Genomic DNA, 17,126 nt, shown 5'->3' with positions numbered 1-17,126 from the left:
TGTCAGGGTTATGTCTAGAGAGAGAGACTGAATCATTTCTAACTCTTCCTATGTCTTGGATCCTCCTTATGACTATGCACAACATAAACCCAATGGTGCAATTGACCTTTTGACTATGTTCATTGTTAGCCCCTTGGCAATGTTTATGTTTGACCACTCATTATAACATATTAGATATGTTCCTCCCTACACACTATTGCACACTACATAAAAATTGCTTTTAGCACCTAATAAAAAGTGGAGCTTATATGATTACAATTATACAATATAGCTAAGTATAATATAATATATATGATATTAGTACAATAGTGAATATGTAAAATTACTTACTAGTTACTAAGACTAACAAAAATTCACATGTACATGCTTATTCAACAAACATTGGGTCCAAATCCCACATACCCATTAGCTCCATCAACTGAAATTTCAATCCCTTCTTGTTGGATGTTACCTATAATGGAAAGCCCCGAAGGAGAAGGAGCAAATGCAAAGCAGAATGTTCCAACATCATCAACAGGAATTAAGAAATTCCTAGCTGGCAGGGTCAAAATTGGCCCACCCGAGAAGTAAAACGATACGGTCGGGACCCGAACCGACATAAACCCGTATAGATCATAGCACGTGTCAAAAATGGATACTCCGGATGCCCGGGGCAAGTTTGTGGTTTGCCCGATAAAAGCATCCCGGAATGCATTATACGCCACTGTCGGCAGCCTAGTCACGGCCGTGCCGGTGTCCATCACCACTCCTCCATCCCCTGTTTCCGTTAACCTGAAAATATCTTCGGGTATGGATACCTTAATTCCCCCAACCCCAAGACCCGAGAGCCCAATATAGTAGAAACTCGGGGCCCGCAGGTTATGGATCAGGGAGACCCATGAAGCACCCACGGGCATGGATTCAAGCCCGAATTCAAGTGACCCGGACGACCCGATGCCCCGACTAACCAAACAATAACTAAATGCACCGCCAGTCTGGCCACCAAGCTGGCCCACAAAAGACATGGGCCCACCACCAAGGCCCAAAAGCCCAGCAGCCCCAACAAACATTCCTTGGTTGCTGTGCCCGCACCCGATCGCCACGTTTCGGATCACGGTTCGCCCGAACGTGAGAGTCTCAAGGGCAAGTGTCCCTTTCGTGTAGGACCCGTCGCCGTAGGAAACCTCGTACCGGCACCGCCCCTCGTGGCAGCCGGCATTCTCCAGGCGGCTGCATACGTTGGAGCCACAAGAAACGCCGGAGTAAGAAGAAGACTCTGACGGGTTGAAAACCGGGTCGGATTGACGGTAACATTTATTGCAGGGTTGGCATTGGACCCAGACGATGTCGCTGCCGGAATCGATGACAACGTATTGGTTCCTCGGTGGGCTTCCAACTCCGATTCTGACGAAGTATTCGCCGCTGCCTTGCTCCATACCCGAAACTACGTCCGACCCGAACTCCTCTGCTTCGTAGTAGCTGGTTTTTCCGGCTTCGGCGGAGAGACGGCGGAGGAGGGCGGAGACCCTTTTGGCGTCTCTTTGCATTCGTGCATTGAAACGAGTGCGGTGATCTTGGGTGGCGTTAAAGGTGGTGACTTTGTCTCTGTGAAGTAGGTTGAGCTTCCATTTTGCTGATCCTTCATGTTTGGTGGTATTGTGTTTTTGGTGTGTTTTTGGGATTAGGGTTGGGTTCAGTTTGGTATCTGCTATTGTTTGTTTGACGTTGAGCTCCTGGAAATGAGGGTGGTTGAGCTTGTTGGAAGGTGATGATGGAGTGGAAGCGGTAATGGTAATGGTGGTGGTTAGAAGGATCAAGAGCAGCAGAAGCATTGTGCCCTGCAAAGGTGCAAGCTTTGTGGGTGACATAATTGATGGCTGTTGTCGTTGTTGTTGTTGTTGTTGTTGTGTGTGTTAGTCAATTGGATTTTCAGTTGGGAGTGCGAAGTGTGTTGTGGAATGGATGGTGGGGAGGGGATTTATTTGGTTTGGTTTTGGGTGTATGTGTAGTGTAGAGTGTAGACTGTTGATGATTTCTACTGTTGAAATAATTGAATTGGTGGAAGTTTCTGTTTTTGTAGTTTAGTATTTTGTTATGATTTTAAATCATGGTATGATATGAGAGGGTGAGTTGAGTAGAGAGGCCACTATTACTATATTACATCTGTTTTGTGTAGTTAATATTCCTGATATTGGTGAATGGATATATGAATATTTCCACCAAAGGGTAGTTGATGGAGTTGTGGTGATTTCCAGCAGGATGGAAAGAAAGAAAGAAAGGTAGTTGGGTGCCACATCAATTTTGTTATCACTTACAAGAGATTGATTTTGTTAAATCATCTTAGTTTACTTTTGATTTTGTCATTTACCTAGTTTGTTGCTTTTACTTTCTGGCTTGTTAGATATGGTTTATAATCTGCTCCTAGAATTTTACAAGATTTCAAATTACTTGTTTGTGGCATGGCTTTAAGGAAAAATCTTGGAGGGAAAGAAGGGGAGATCTATCAACATCAAATTTATGATTTTAGTGTACTAGGAGAGGTGCAAGAAAAATTAAAACTTCTGTTTTTGTGGGGAATAAGTTAAAGGGAGTAGATTCAACCTTGTTACATATGATATTACTGATTGTATTTAATGACCTTGATATGATCAAATAACAAGAAATTTCCCTTTCAGGCCAAAAAGGAAGGGGGAAGAAAAGGGTAAGCAGCATGGACTTGTTGACATAGTCAGCAAATAAATTACAAAAAAAAAAATTCCATTATTAACTCCTCTTTTCTTGTTTATCTTCTCTTTTATCTCCATGTAATTTACTGCACTTTTAATTGAATTGGCACTACATGAATTTGAAACTGACTATCAAAATATTGCTGTCTGGATTTTGGAGGGGTTTCTTGGTATATATAAATGAGAAACATGAATTATAAGTTGCTGAACTTTTCTATCAATATTGATTTTCATAAAGTAGAACCAAATTGTAGATTCCACATGAATCATAAATCATTTTAATATGTTCTCATCTATGAAACACGGATATTTCGCTGAGTTGTTGTGTTCACGTGTCGGACACATTTCGAATACGATATTTATCGACACTCGTTTGACACAAGCGTCTGTTGTGCTCAATAGTGTTTTAATAAAAAATAAAAAAAAATTCTGATCACGCTTGGACACACCTAAATACTATCACGTGTCAGCATATTCAATTTTATTCTTAACATATATTCTTGAAATAAATTTAGATATAATATATATTATTATTTATTAAAATAAAAGAAATTAAATACTTGATATATAATTAAAATAAGACATTAAAAAATAATTAAAAAATTAATTTATATTTTAATATAATAAAATATTAAAATAATATTATAATTTATTTAAAAAAATTTTATATTTTATATATATACGTATTTCTATATCTTATAAAATTTTAAATTTTGTTTGTCTTCTGTATCGTGTTATAAAATTTTAAGATTTGTTTGTGTTTTGTATCATGTTCTATGTCAATATGAGTTTCTATGCATCGTATGTCATGCAATTTCTCTAATATGCTGATTTCTTTTCATTCTTTATCTCATTAGTAAGATAGAATTGCTCAAAGAATGAACTTAATTATTTATTGACTAAAGGTGAAGTTCCCCCACCTTTTCCATTCTTTCTCTCACACGCACACAATCTCCTCTAATCTTAATACAATAGGTGGTTGTGGTTCCTTGAAAAGGCGTGGAGCTATATCAAAACTCAAAAGTGATAATCTTTAGTGAGAATATTATGGAATATTAATTTTATAATCTTAGCCTTTCTAATAGGAATCTTATATCACCTTTGGGCTTTGGCCACTCACATTAAACAAGTAATTTATACTTTTAGCCTCTGAAAATTTTAATTTTTGACAAAATAATATTTAAAAAATATATTATTTTGGCCATTTAAAGATCATTTTTATTCGACAAACTATAATATTTTTTCATATCTTTCAAAAGTGGTAAAAATCTTGTGTATTTGACTCAATTTTTTATAAAAACATTTGTACAATTACTTAAAAGGCATATATACAACTTTGAAACAAAATTTAATATCAAGACCCTTTTTTTCAATTTTATTTTAATTTTGTTCATTTGCATAAATAAATAAGAAAATAGTTAACATGAAAATACTAAGTTCGAAAGTTAGAAATATTGTATTTTCCTAAATAAACTTGAAAAAAAAAAGTCATGTGAAATTTGATCTTTAGAGTAATTTTAAAATGTGTCTTCTCATCTTTGGTGTATTTTATTAGTAGAGATAATTTTCTTAAGGATATTAATGTCATTTATTTCTTTTAGACTTTATTATCAAAATTATTTTTTTTTTAGGACTGGCACTTAATTTTTTTATTTTCTTTTAGTTACTGAACTGTCACAATTTTTTTTATTGTTATTATCATAGATTTTTAATATCTACTATAAACTATGAAGTTGCTCTGTTTGTATTTTTCTAATTTTCTAGCTGGTGAATTCTGAAAATTCCTTTGGATGCATACACCATCTATATGCAATGGCAGTATACCTAATGAATTAATGATAGAAGCAAATATTGGTGATGATGTTGTTGTTGTTAAAGACACGCACGCCTCATGTGAATGGCAGTTACCCATATTTATGTACCAACAACATTACACTATTATATGATTGTCTACATATGCATGTCCAAATATATATATATATATATATATATATATATATATATATATATATATATATATATATATATATACATACAATACAATAGTTGTTGGACAACATTATCTTTTGAGTCTCCTCGTATTTATCCGGAGAACCATATTTATATATAAAAATTAGAATTGGCAATACTAATTTTATTTATGAGTATTCAATCTGATTTAACTTATTCGAATAAGATTAATAATCTGATCTGCAGTGGATCGAATTGAGAACAAAATAGGTTGAACTACAAATAAGATTAATGATTAATCTGTACTTTTGACATATTTTAGTATATAATTAAAAATTATTTTATATATATATATATATATATATATATATATAATTAAATTGATGAAAATCGAATTTATATTCTCTCTTTTTTATTATGATTTTATTATTTTTAATTTTAATAAAGATTGTATTTATTTTATTTTTATTTTATTAGTATATTTATGTATTATGAAATAATTAAATATTGTGTTTAATTTAAAAAAATGATTTGTTGTAGGTCGATTCAGATAGGATCGAGTGTATATTTTAGTATGTGAATAAGATTAGGATTAAAAAAATTTTAATTGATGAATAAGATAGAATTGGATTTTAAAAAAAATTTAAACTCAGAAGTAGAATTGTTGTAAAGTATAAACTAATAAATAATCTTATTATATTCTATCTATTGCTAACTCTAATAAAAATATTACATATATATACTAAAATCAAACATTATATAATTGTATATGAATATATGTATTATTTAATTAATATGTAATACGTATTTTATATTTGAACTTGTTAGTTAATTTTAATAATTAAGTTTAATGTACTTCTGTCACGCTTATATTTATGTATATTTATCTGAAATCTAGAATTTTTTATTTTAATAAATAAAATAAATGTAATATTTATTAAAATAAATATTTTTACAAGAATTTACTGATTTAAATTCTCTTGTCATATCTCGTTTACAATGGCAAGTCAGGGTGATACATGTATATCTCGTTTATACTGTAAACGAGATGATAAAAGACAAATATTTAGTATCTATAAAAGGATGTGTAATCTTTGGTATTCTTCACACACATTTCATATCCTTTCTCTGTTTCTGTCGGAGGGTCTTGGAATCGTCTGTCAAGGGCATCTGGCGGACACGATTCCGCAACCACACAAACTTCAGCGTGAAGGACTTCTTCCTTTGTGCTGCCTGTTGTGCTGCCACGGGAGGCCAGACGTCGAGGAGCTGTTCCACCAACGCTCAAGTTTTCGTATGGTACCACCTACCAAAGTCACGGAGGCAGTCTCCGACGGGGTTACCGTGTGCGCATAAGCCTAGGTGGTATGCCACGTGTTGTAGGGTGATAGTGACCTCACCCCACGGAAGATGAAATGTGTGCGTCTCTGGACGTCATCGCTCCACGAGTGCTGAAATCAGGGAATTGTCAAAAGTAAAATCTGTGAGGGGCACCGTATCGCCAAATCTAACCTCAACCAGATACTGGACGATGGCATCCGATGGATGTAAAGTATGGCTCACTCGTCGGGCAGTAGGATGCGAGGCCTCTGAAGCATGGGAAAAAAATTTAGTCGCCTTACGAATACAATATTTGAACTTTTTAGCCTACACATGTCTCTACATTACATATTCGAAAATAGGCAAATCCTAACTACAGCGTTATAAATAGTAACAACATAGTACAAATATTACAGAATTTCAAACTAATAATTATGTCATACCAACCTAGTACAAGCGAATAGAGTTCTAAATTCACCTTAACAATGACCACATCCTTAAATTTAACAACCATAACGAAACTAACTTCGAAGTCAGCCACCCCGACATAATGTGTTGTTTCGTTCAGCCTGTTGATGTCTCCATCATTTCCCGCTTGGCACGCCATCACCGCTTCGGTCAAAGGTATAATCAGAAAAGGTTAAAAGAGGGGAGAAAGATGTTGACAAAGTCAAACTGGAGCTCATAACTAAATTGTAAACGTCTTTTATATATAGGCGCAGACGGACCATATCTCATATCTCGTTTACATATATCGTTTATACTATAAACGAGATATACGAAAAATCATCTCATTTACACTGTAAACAAGATATAACAAAAAAATTTAAATTGACAAATTCTCATAAAAATATTTATTTTATTTATTAAATAAAAAATTCCTAAAATCCAATAATCGCCATTGAGTGGGGAAAATAGTACCATTATCTTATGACAACATAATACTTTTGAAATTAAGTGGATGTCTATCCCATTATATTTAATTTACTAAAAATAATAAAATAATATTTAATAAATTTTAAATAATTTATTTTTTATTTAAACAAAATTAAACAATTTAAACACGAGAGTTTCAGTGGACTTGAGGGGCTGACTTCTTGTCCTACAAGCCTTACACTTGTTAGTTGTTACACCTATTAATTACCTACATACATTTTTCTTCCCATATATTAAACTATATAAATTCCGTATCATTCATAAAAAACAGAGAGAGAAATTAAAATATATGTATATATATACTATGATCATAACTAGAATAATGGGACATACTTGAATGGATAGTAGTGCTAATATGAGAAAAATTATTTTTGGATTGTGTTTTTATTTTATTTTTTAATTTTTTTATTTTTTAAATTTTGTAAAAAAAATTTAGTGAAAATAGTAAATTTACGTTTTTTTTTTATTTTTTTCATAAAATTCTAAAGACACAAAATATCAAAAATAAAAAATATTTAATTATTCTATTAGTTCTTATAATTATATCAAATTTTTAATTACATTTGATAATTAAAAATTTGTAATTGAATCATTTTACTAAATTAAAACTTTCAATTAATTAGGTTATTTCTAGCTATTTTAGGATTGTGTTTTTTTGAAAAATAATAATTAATAAAAATATAATTACAAACTTTTATCTAATATAAAGATCTAATCACAATATCTTAAACCAGAAAGAAATAATTTAAATTTGGTAAAATAATAAGAATTAACAAAATCATTAAATTAAAAAAAACACAAAAATACAAACCAAATAAAACGTAACATAAATTATTAGTGTTACTTTTTCTGAATCAAGAGATTGTCCTGGATTATTTGTTTATTTATTTATTTACTTTTATAATTGCTTGGCCATTTGTAAGGTATTGACAAGTTATTTTACATCCATTAAGGCTAGAAACCAGAGAAATAATATCTAAAATTATTTTATATAATATAATATTTATAATTTTATATACATAATAATTATAATTATATATTTATTATATTTAAAATTATATAATTATTTTAATAATAATTAATAAATATTAAATAAAATAATTTTAAATTATTTAAATTAATTTTTTTAATTATTTCTCAAACATTATTGTTTACAGTATATATGTTGGTTGAAACAGTGATGTATCTTTTGCTCGTCTAAACAGGTTTTCCAATTTCCATTGCCATTAATTCATTAAATATATATTAAAATACATTAAAGTTCACATCACCTTTTCCCCCTTAATAAGTGGATTGTTAGTTTAAAAGTAGAGTATTTCCTTTTAATTTGCATAATTAATTAAAATGGCGGCTGACCTCATCCAATTCCATGACATGTTGGTTATCTATAAGGCTAGGGCTAACCCTTCTCTTTATAATAATTCTCTAAAAATCTTTATTGGTAAATAAGTTAGGTTAATGAAGCATATAAAAATTTATTTAAGCTATTAATAATTAAGGAAGAACTATAAGTGTGTTGTGCTCTCTAACCTCTCTTGCATGAATGCATTTTTTAAAAAAATAATAATAATAAAAATAAAAATGAATTGAATCAAAATTTCAGCCTTCGGTGGTTGTCATTCACGTACACAGCATTAAATTAAAGCTCAAACTATGAAACATACCATACATATTTAATTAAAAATGGGTCCATCATAACATCTAATGCTTACTCCTATTGGATTATTGGATAAAGTCATAGTATTAAGAAAAACATGTTTTCCACTTGTTTATTCGAACTTGATTGTCATACAAGTTTGGTCATCCAATTATATATGATGATTAATCAAATATATGTAAACGTGTTAATGCTCATTAATACGACAAGACCAACCATGAACGATGATATTATTTGATAAACTAGAAAGAAGAATAGTGGGGTTGTCACGAACACATTCAATAGAAAATTAGAGCTAAAATTGCATAAGGACATGCACGATTTCTCAATAATTGAGCCATTATTACTACCTAAAAGTTGCAATTATTTTAAGAGAATCTGAAGGAATAATTTCTCTCTTTTTGTGCCTCCATTTTCCATCTCTTTTTCACACATGCACTAACTACTCTAGGCATGCCTTGTATCTAAATGCATGAAATATATAGAATAGTTGGTACGTATTTTGGAGATAAAGTAACTTTGGCTAATAAAATGCAAATAACCTTCAACTTAATTGGTTTTAATTTAGATCTAGATAGCTAAATCTTGCCTTAGATTCTGCTACTTATATTATTATATATCTTCAATGTCTTGTAATAACTAATAAGGACCAATCTTAGTTTCTAGAAGGGAGGAGCTGGTAAAGAGACTAATATCTCTTTAATTATAATTTGTCTATTATAATAAGTAGTCATTATCTAAAATCTTCTATGATATATTACTATATTAGTGTCGAAAAAGTTTGTTTAGTATATGCTCTAATAATATTAATTAGAGGGTAATTTATATACTGAAGTTCAAATCTCGCCTTGTGCTAATTTATTGATCAGCAATAAATTTTTATATAATACTCATATCTACAACGTATTAGTTATTAATTTATTGAACTGAAAAATATTATGAAAAAAAAGCATACTATACAGATAACTATTTAATTGGTTCAAGTTCTTTCTTTTTAATGTCAATAGCGAAAATAATTCTTAAAAGATCAATCATGCATTAATTTAGTCATATAGAGATCATATATATATATATATATTATTTGTATACTAAAATTAGTCATCAATATATTATATATTTATATATAAATATATGTATATATAGTTTAATTTATTTTTAATATGTATTTATATTCTAACATATATTTTATATTGGTGACTATTTTTTATGAGTGACTTTGATGACTGATTTTAATATATATATATATAATCGACACTTTTATAATAGTGAATCAAATTATATCTTTCAAAAATCAATTTAGAGAATTTAATATTTCGCTAACTAAATTAACAAACACTTAATCGTTTGAAAATTATTTTGATTATTAACCCTTCTTTCTCTATTCAGATGCGGATTCCAGAAGTGAGAAATTAGAAAATAACTCCAAGAATTACATATATGAATCTTTATTAGTAGCTAGATATTGCGGATTTGAATTGAAGGGCCACAACTAAACAATAGACAAACTAGATTATTAGCTTTAGGTTCAACGACTCCTTTGTATCCATATGGAAATGGAAATTTCAATTTGGGTTATTAGAATGTGTGCATATAATATATAATATATACCTATCAATTATATTGCATGTAATACATAGATCATGGATTATTATATATTGTTAATTCAAAACCATAATGTTATAGCTCATCTTAATCAGTGCCTCAAGGTATCTTCCCAATAATTTAATTGATTGATTTCTCTTTTGCCGTAAATTTACGAGTACATATAGAACTATTTATTTACCATGATTTCTCATTACATAACATAGACTACCAAAAAATAAATAAAAGTGATAGTATTATTATTATTACAGAAATGTTTGATAATAAAAAATAATCAAAAATTATTTTATTTAATATTTATTATAATAATTAATAAATACTAAATAGAATAAATTTTGTTTGTTTTTTTTTTCTCTCTAACTTTATCGTTATTATTATTATTGTTAGGTGTAAAAAAGTGCATGCGTGATGTTCTTTAAATGCAGTTTGAACTTGGCAATTGTGATTACCACGATTTGCAACTATATATATTTTAAAGCAATAATGATGATGAAGATCTATATCTGATCTACTAGTGTGTTACGCTGTGAATGTTATAAAAGTTGCAATCATGGTGGATGGTGGACCCTCAAGATCGTGCCATGACAATATTCAAATCAAATGTATGGTTCTAGTGACAAAATTAAATGTGTTTAGAACTTTAGATTATTCAATTTTCAAGCAGGAGCAGTAATAATGTTTCGTCCTCAAATCAAATGTTCAAGAATTAATTTAAGAAAAGCAAAAAAACAATATGGGTTGTTGGTATATATAGTAATTTGATTATTAATTTATTATCACATTTAATATGAGTATAGATACCAAAAAATTGTATCAAAATCCTTCTATATATATTTTTAGATCGTTATATATAGACTTGACCTAAAATTAAGGACAAAGGATTTAATTTGTGAATTAATTTTTTTATTTCTTTTATTATAAAGGATAAATACAAATTAAACAAAATACACATTATAATCAAATAATCTAAAAAATTAACAACCAAAACATAATAACAGAGCCTTAAACAAATAAATTAAAATTATATGACAAAATGTAAATAAGTTTTTATTTATACATTGTTGAGTACTTTAAATATTGTGTTTGTTTTTATTTTAATCTTTTTCTAAATAATTTCACCATGCTAACTATTCGTATTATTTTAATTTTGCAGTTTCGTCTCATTCATTCCACCTCCATTATCATGCACTTTATATTTATGTGATTCACTTTACTCAATATTCTAATAGACAATAGTTGTTGTTTGTCATAACTACACTCTTCTATTCTTTTTTGCTTTAAAATGATCGGTATTCCTAAATTTGATCCCAATATTTTATACCAAATATTTTATTTCATAAATTTTATTTTTTAGGTTCCATTGTTTATAGGACATACTTTTTTTCCAGTTAGCCATCCTACTATATTCTTATTATCAATAAAAATCATAATATTTTTTTCTTTAATCTTTAATTTCTCTCGTAAAAAATAAAACACTAATTTTATACTTGTAATAATAACCTCATTCTCAACTTTTTTTTTCTATGAACATTCTTTTTCATAGGACACATTATCATCCTATAAAAATTTTTAAGATATCTATTAACAGCAAAATTATAATAAATAAGAATATATATTTTACATACCCACCAAAATTACTTTCTGAAGTATATATAATCATTCTCTATGTTCTGAAATTAAATAGAGGGTGTGGTGTTGATCCAATGATATCAAAATAAATTATACACTATTATTGGATACGATAACACATCCATACTCCTTTGACGGTCATAAGAATATTTATTTTTGAAAAAAAATTATGCTAACATAAACATCACAAGATTATAAAATCACATTGCCACATATCTTGCAAAAACAAACGAATATAATAGACAAAGAATGTGCACTTGTACGTTAAAACAATTGAATTATATTCCAACAGAAATCCAACAGAGATGTACAACATGTTACAACATGAATGAAATTACAACAAAATAATTACAACAAAAGTATGATAGGCAATGCACATAGGTGAGATCAGTTCAGAACACACTCTTTCGTTAAGATTGTACCACTGCAGCATCAAATCAAAATGCAAAATCGTTGACACATAAAAATAAACGCAAGAAAATTAATATCAATAAATTGTAAAATATACAAAATTAAAAAAACATTTAAAGGAAGTAGAATTATTTAGTGAAACGGATAAAGAACACAACTTTTAAAGCTGCATAATAAACATATAAAGAGAAAGTTTCAAAAATATTATAAAATTGAAAGATAGACAAAAAAAAAAAGTTACCTGCTTCACATTGTTTCAGAAATAGTAATAGTAATATAATATGACAGTTGATATGTTTCACCTGTAATAGTAAATAATAAACTTACTAAAAAATAACCAAGGATTATTGGCATGAAAAAAAATGAAAGTCTACAACACCCAACATCAAGGTAAATATGTGAATACACACATACAACTAGTGGATTTTGTTATTTGTCAGAGACATTGGACAATTTTTTTACATTATTTGTTGTCCTTGTTTTATTTTGTATGATTTGTCTTGTTTTGAAGAATTTCTTATCCTTCTTCTAGTTGCACTCATTTTTTTCTTTTCTATCTTTTTACCATACAATAAAAATTCTGGTACAAGTCATATATTTTAAGAAAATTAGTCAAAAGAATAGCAGTACAAGCCCCCAGGCATTTGAAATCCAGTTTTATCCATTGAAACATGTAGCACCAACAATGAACACATCAAGGACTTGCTGCCCCATAGGAGCTAGTGCACTCACAATGGTTTCATGGTTAAAGAAGAGCCTCTATATATATATATATATATACTCTGGTGGCTATACATACTCAAGGTAGCATATATATTCTCTGATACCTTCATATTTAGCCTATATATACCCATTTGAAATATTAAAAGCCCAGTCCTTTATAGTAGCTTCCAATATGTATTTATTTTCTTTTTTGACCACCTCACTAAATATTGGTCTTTAGATATGAATACTATTTCATCTAATAGTCCTAACTCCTCTTCAAAAATAAGTTGTGTCACTGATTCCGCACCAAGTACAGCTGCACCCGCGTTACATTCTACACCCACAAATTCACACAAAAAAGCAACCACATTGTTATTATTATGATTCAAGAGATAACTACCCACTATAGTCATATATTTTTCATGAATATACTCTACATAATCACCAACTCTTTTTTTCTCTCATGCTGCTTCCTATCATCTATTCCTTCACTCCTTTTAAGAATGATTGCTCTCAACTTCTCATGAGGGGTCCAAGCATTCAAATTTTTCCATTCACTCCAATTGTGCTTTATTACTTCCCAAGTTTCCTCCTGTTGAAATTCTTTATTTTTAAAGAATTTAAGATTTTTAATTCTCCATATTATCCACACTATAGCCAAAAAAATGTTTTTGGATATACCGGCCTAACTTATCTAATTCTTTTCTTATGCATTGCTTTTTTTCACTGTTTTTTCGTGAATAAAAAAAAAAGGTGATTTCCATCTTCAGCAGCTTCTTAAAGCATATTTTGCTTCATTTAAACTTAAGGCATTTTTACTAGCCTCATCTTTGTATTAAATTTGCCAATAATAATAAACCATGTTTTTACTAGCCTCATCTTTGTATTAAACTTGCCAATAATAACAAACCATGCTATCATTTTCACCTTTAGAAAAACTAATCCTCACCAGATATGCCTAACTTTTCTTCCCAAACTGATGCAGAAAATCAAATCCAAACAACTTATTACGAGGGGAGAAAAAAAACCAATGAAGAATCACATCCGATTCAACAAAACCCAAAACAAAACCATCCGGTTTTCTCCATTTTTCAAAATCCTACAAAATCGAGTTCTGTGCATTAATTGAAAAAAATAAATTAATAAATAAGGTGACTGATTTAAAAATATAACTATTTGAGTAGAAAGTGTTTACCTTCTTTCGACCAACTAGCAAAAAAATTAAAAAAGGCCACATCTTTGGGGACTAAGTAAATAATGGCTACAGGTGGCTATCAGTTGACTTGCAAATGAACAAGTGACAAGTGGAAGTTTAACTAGATTTCTATATTCAATCGAGTAAAGGACATTTTCGTTCCTGACCTTTTTTTCGCAAACATTTTTGTCCTCAAGGAATGGAAAATACATTTAAGTCCCTCACCTCCGAAAAACGTGGACATTTCAATCTTTCCGTCGAATTCAGCGTTTGGACGGGAGGGAAAAGTCTGACCTGGCAGAGATGGTGCTGACCTGGCCGTTACAGAGGCCACGTAGCAGGAGCATTTCGAAACAGGACATATAAGTCCCTGGAGACAAAAACGACGCCGTTTCGTTACTGACCTCCACTTCTTCTCCCTCGTCTACCTCGATTTTTCGGCATTGGCCTTGTTCAACCCATTATTGCAGCTTCGTCTCGAGCTTCCTCCGATGACGAAGCAGAAGAAGAAGAAGAAATCATTAAAGACGACGCAAGAAATCCCAGCCCTTGTCCTGCCGGAATAATCGACTGCTCCGCCGTCGCCGCTATTTCTCCTGCTCCGCCATCGCAGAAACCTCAACTTCCACTACACGTTCCACCTCAGATTCCTCCTCTCTCTTCCGACGACGAGGAGCTCGTACAACAGGTGGTGTCCGGCGATAGAGTTTGTTCAGATTTCAGTGGGTGTTGTGGGTCCATTGTTGCTCGATGGGGTAGAGCACACGGTGCCAATGGGCACCACCGAGGGCTGTTTGGTTGCAAGCACAAATAGGGGTTCCTTGAAGACCCAATCAACTTCGATTCCCTCGCTGTCGTTTTCGACAAGTAATTTTCATTTTCCATAATTTTAGTTCCTTTTTTTTCACTCACACCTTCAACACAAGTTTTGATTTTTTGTAATGTCATTGGTTTTTTGCTCTTTTGGGTAAGTGATTATTGTGACAAATTTGAATTTTTTCTTGGCTTTCTTTTGTGATACTCCTTCAGATGCCATGAAAGGAAGAATTTCCTTTCTTCATTTACCCCCCACAACACTCACTTTATCGATTCTGTTGCGCTTGTTGTTGTTGCTATGATTGTTGCTGAAGCTGTTGCAGCTGCTGCTGTTATGGTTGTTGTTGCTGTTATTGCTGAGGGTCTTGGGGGAGAGGGGGGAGAGAAGGGGAAGAGATATTGTGAATTGAAGGGGATTGTTGTTGAGAGAAGTTTGAGATCGAAGGCGATTGCACTGACGTTGAAGGGTTGGGATTTGAATTAGGGATTGGGTTTGGGTTTGGACTTTGGGAAGGCTGGGATTGAGGGTCCATGGTAGAGGGTTTAGGTAAGGACGTTGAGGCTTTGGAGTTTCAGCCATTTGTAGAAGAATTGCTTAGTGGAATTGGAGAGCAGAAAGTGATTCTATGATTTCCACGGTGATGTGGACATGGCAAAATTGGGCGGAGAGGTTGAGTGAATCGCAAGAGGAAGAAGAAGGACGGAGGAGGTCGCCGGCGTTGATGGTGGCTGACGGAGGCGCGGCTGTGCGGCGGTGATGGAAGCAGGGCTGAGGAAGAATAATGGAAGGAAAAGGGACGAAGGAAGAAGAAAGATGGGGGAGGAGACGAAACGGCGTCGTTTTCGTCTCTAGGGACTTATATGTCCTGTTACGAAATGTTCCGTCTCCAGGGACTTATACGTCCTGTTACGAAATGCTCTATGCCACGTGGCCTCCGTTACGTGCCACCTCAGCGCCACCTCTGCCAGCTCAGCCTTTTCCGTTCAGTGCAAACGACGGAAGGATATAAATGTCCACGTTTTTCAAAGGTCAGGGGCTTTAATATATTTTCAATTGCTTGAGGACGAAAATGTTCGCAAAAAAAAATCAAGGACGAAAATGTCCTTTACTCTATTCAATCTAACTTAAGTAGCTTACACATTTTTAAAGCATGGATAAAAATTGAAATTAAAGAAAAATGAAAGGATATTAGTAATAATTTGCAATTGTTTGAATAAATTCATTGTTTTCGTGAATGACGGCTGAAGTTGGACAAAGAAGGCATCATGCCCACTGCCGTTGTCAGCTCCTTCATGCTCTGTCTGGCCAGTTGTCTGACGCTCGCTGCTGTCTGTCTTTGCCGGTCGCTGTTTGATTCCAGCGTCTGTTTCCTCCATTGCGTTGTGCACCTTCCTCCACCACCACTACTTGGATGTTATTTCGCTGACTAGCCGATGTGTGTTCGCCGCCAAGTGCTCCAGGTGTTGCTGTTTCGGTCAGGATAGAACAAAATTCGACCAAAAATTTTATTATTTATTTATTTATTTATTTATTTTAATAAAAAAGATTAAAAAAAGAGAAGATTACCGTGCCTCTTTAACAAAGTTATTGTGCCTTCATTGTGTCAAAACCGGGTCAATGAACTTTCTTCTTTCCATGTTTTAATGTCTAATAAGTATAAGGCCACATCTCTGGTAGCCTTATTGTTGGTGGCTACAAATGACTATGAGCTGACCCTACAATGGCATTATGACACGTGGATTGTGCATTCATATCATTAAGAGTAAACTATTATTTGTACTCACGAAAGTTAAAAATCTTGACATATTTACCCATAGAAAAAGGAAATTATCATTTGTACCCATGAAATATGGGTTCAGTATGACAAAATTATCCAAACACTAAAAAATTACTTAAAAATCCCTAAATTACCCTTATCTTCACCACCACTTTTCTAATCTCAAATCCCACCACCACCCAAACTCTTCTTCACCACTAATACCACCATCACCGTCACCACCACCGCCATCACCACCTCTACTACTCTCGAACCGGTTCCCAACTTTCATCTATTAGCTCAAAACTTCATCCCATCATGAACCACCCAATTCAGCCAACTTAAACACATGCTAGACTTTGAATAACAAAACTCAGAGACCAGAGTTAGAATTCACAGCCTCAATTGGTGTAACAATGGTAGAGATATCCAATTTTCCATTA

The 17,126-nt window shown here is 31.8% G+C and overlaps 1 protein-coding gene and 1 long non-coding RNA gene across 2 annotated transcripts; one reads left to right on the top strand and one right to left on the bottom strand.

The window, feature by feature from the left end:
- Positions 1–218: 218 nt before the first annotated feature.
- On the bottom strand, positions 219–2,824 carry LOC112712270 (protein ASPARTIC PROTEASE IN GUARD CELL 2). The gene has a single exon (XM_025765105.3). The coding sequence runs from the start codon at positions 1,845–1,847 to the stop codon at positions 372–374; it is 1,476 nt and encodes a 491-aa protein (XP_025620890.1). The 5' UTR covers positions 1,848–2,824; the 3' UTR covers positions 219–371.
- An 11,524-nt stretch (positions 2,825–14,348) lies between these two features.
- Positions 14,349–16,067, top strand: LOC140175385 (uncharacterized). The gene is made up of 2 exons (XR_011866117.1): positions 14,349–14,977; positions 15,140–16,067. It is a non-coding gene; the product is annotated as an uncharacterized lncRNA (long non-coding RNA).
- The last annotated feature ends 1,059 nt before the right edge of the window (positions 16,068–17,126 follow it).

This window comes from Arachis hypogaea, chromosome 9 (assembly GCF_003086295.3).
Source record: "Arachis hypogaea cultivar Tifrunner chromosome 9, arahy.Tifrunner.gnm2.J5K5, whole genome shotgun sequence".
In the NCBI taxonomy this organism is placed as follows: Eukaryota; Viridiplantae; Streptophyta; class Magnoliopsida; order Fabales; family Fabaceae; genus Arachis; species Arachis hypogaea.
The sequence above is the reverse complement of the archived record's forward strand: the minus strand, read 5'-3'. Positions and strand labels throughout refer to the sequence as shown.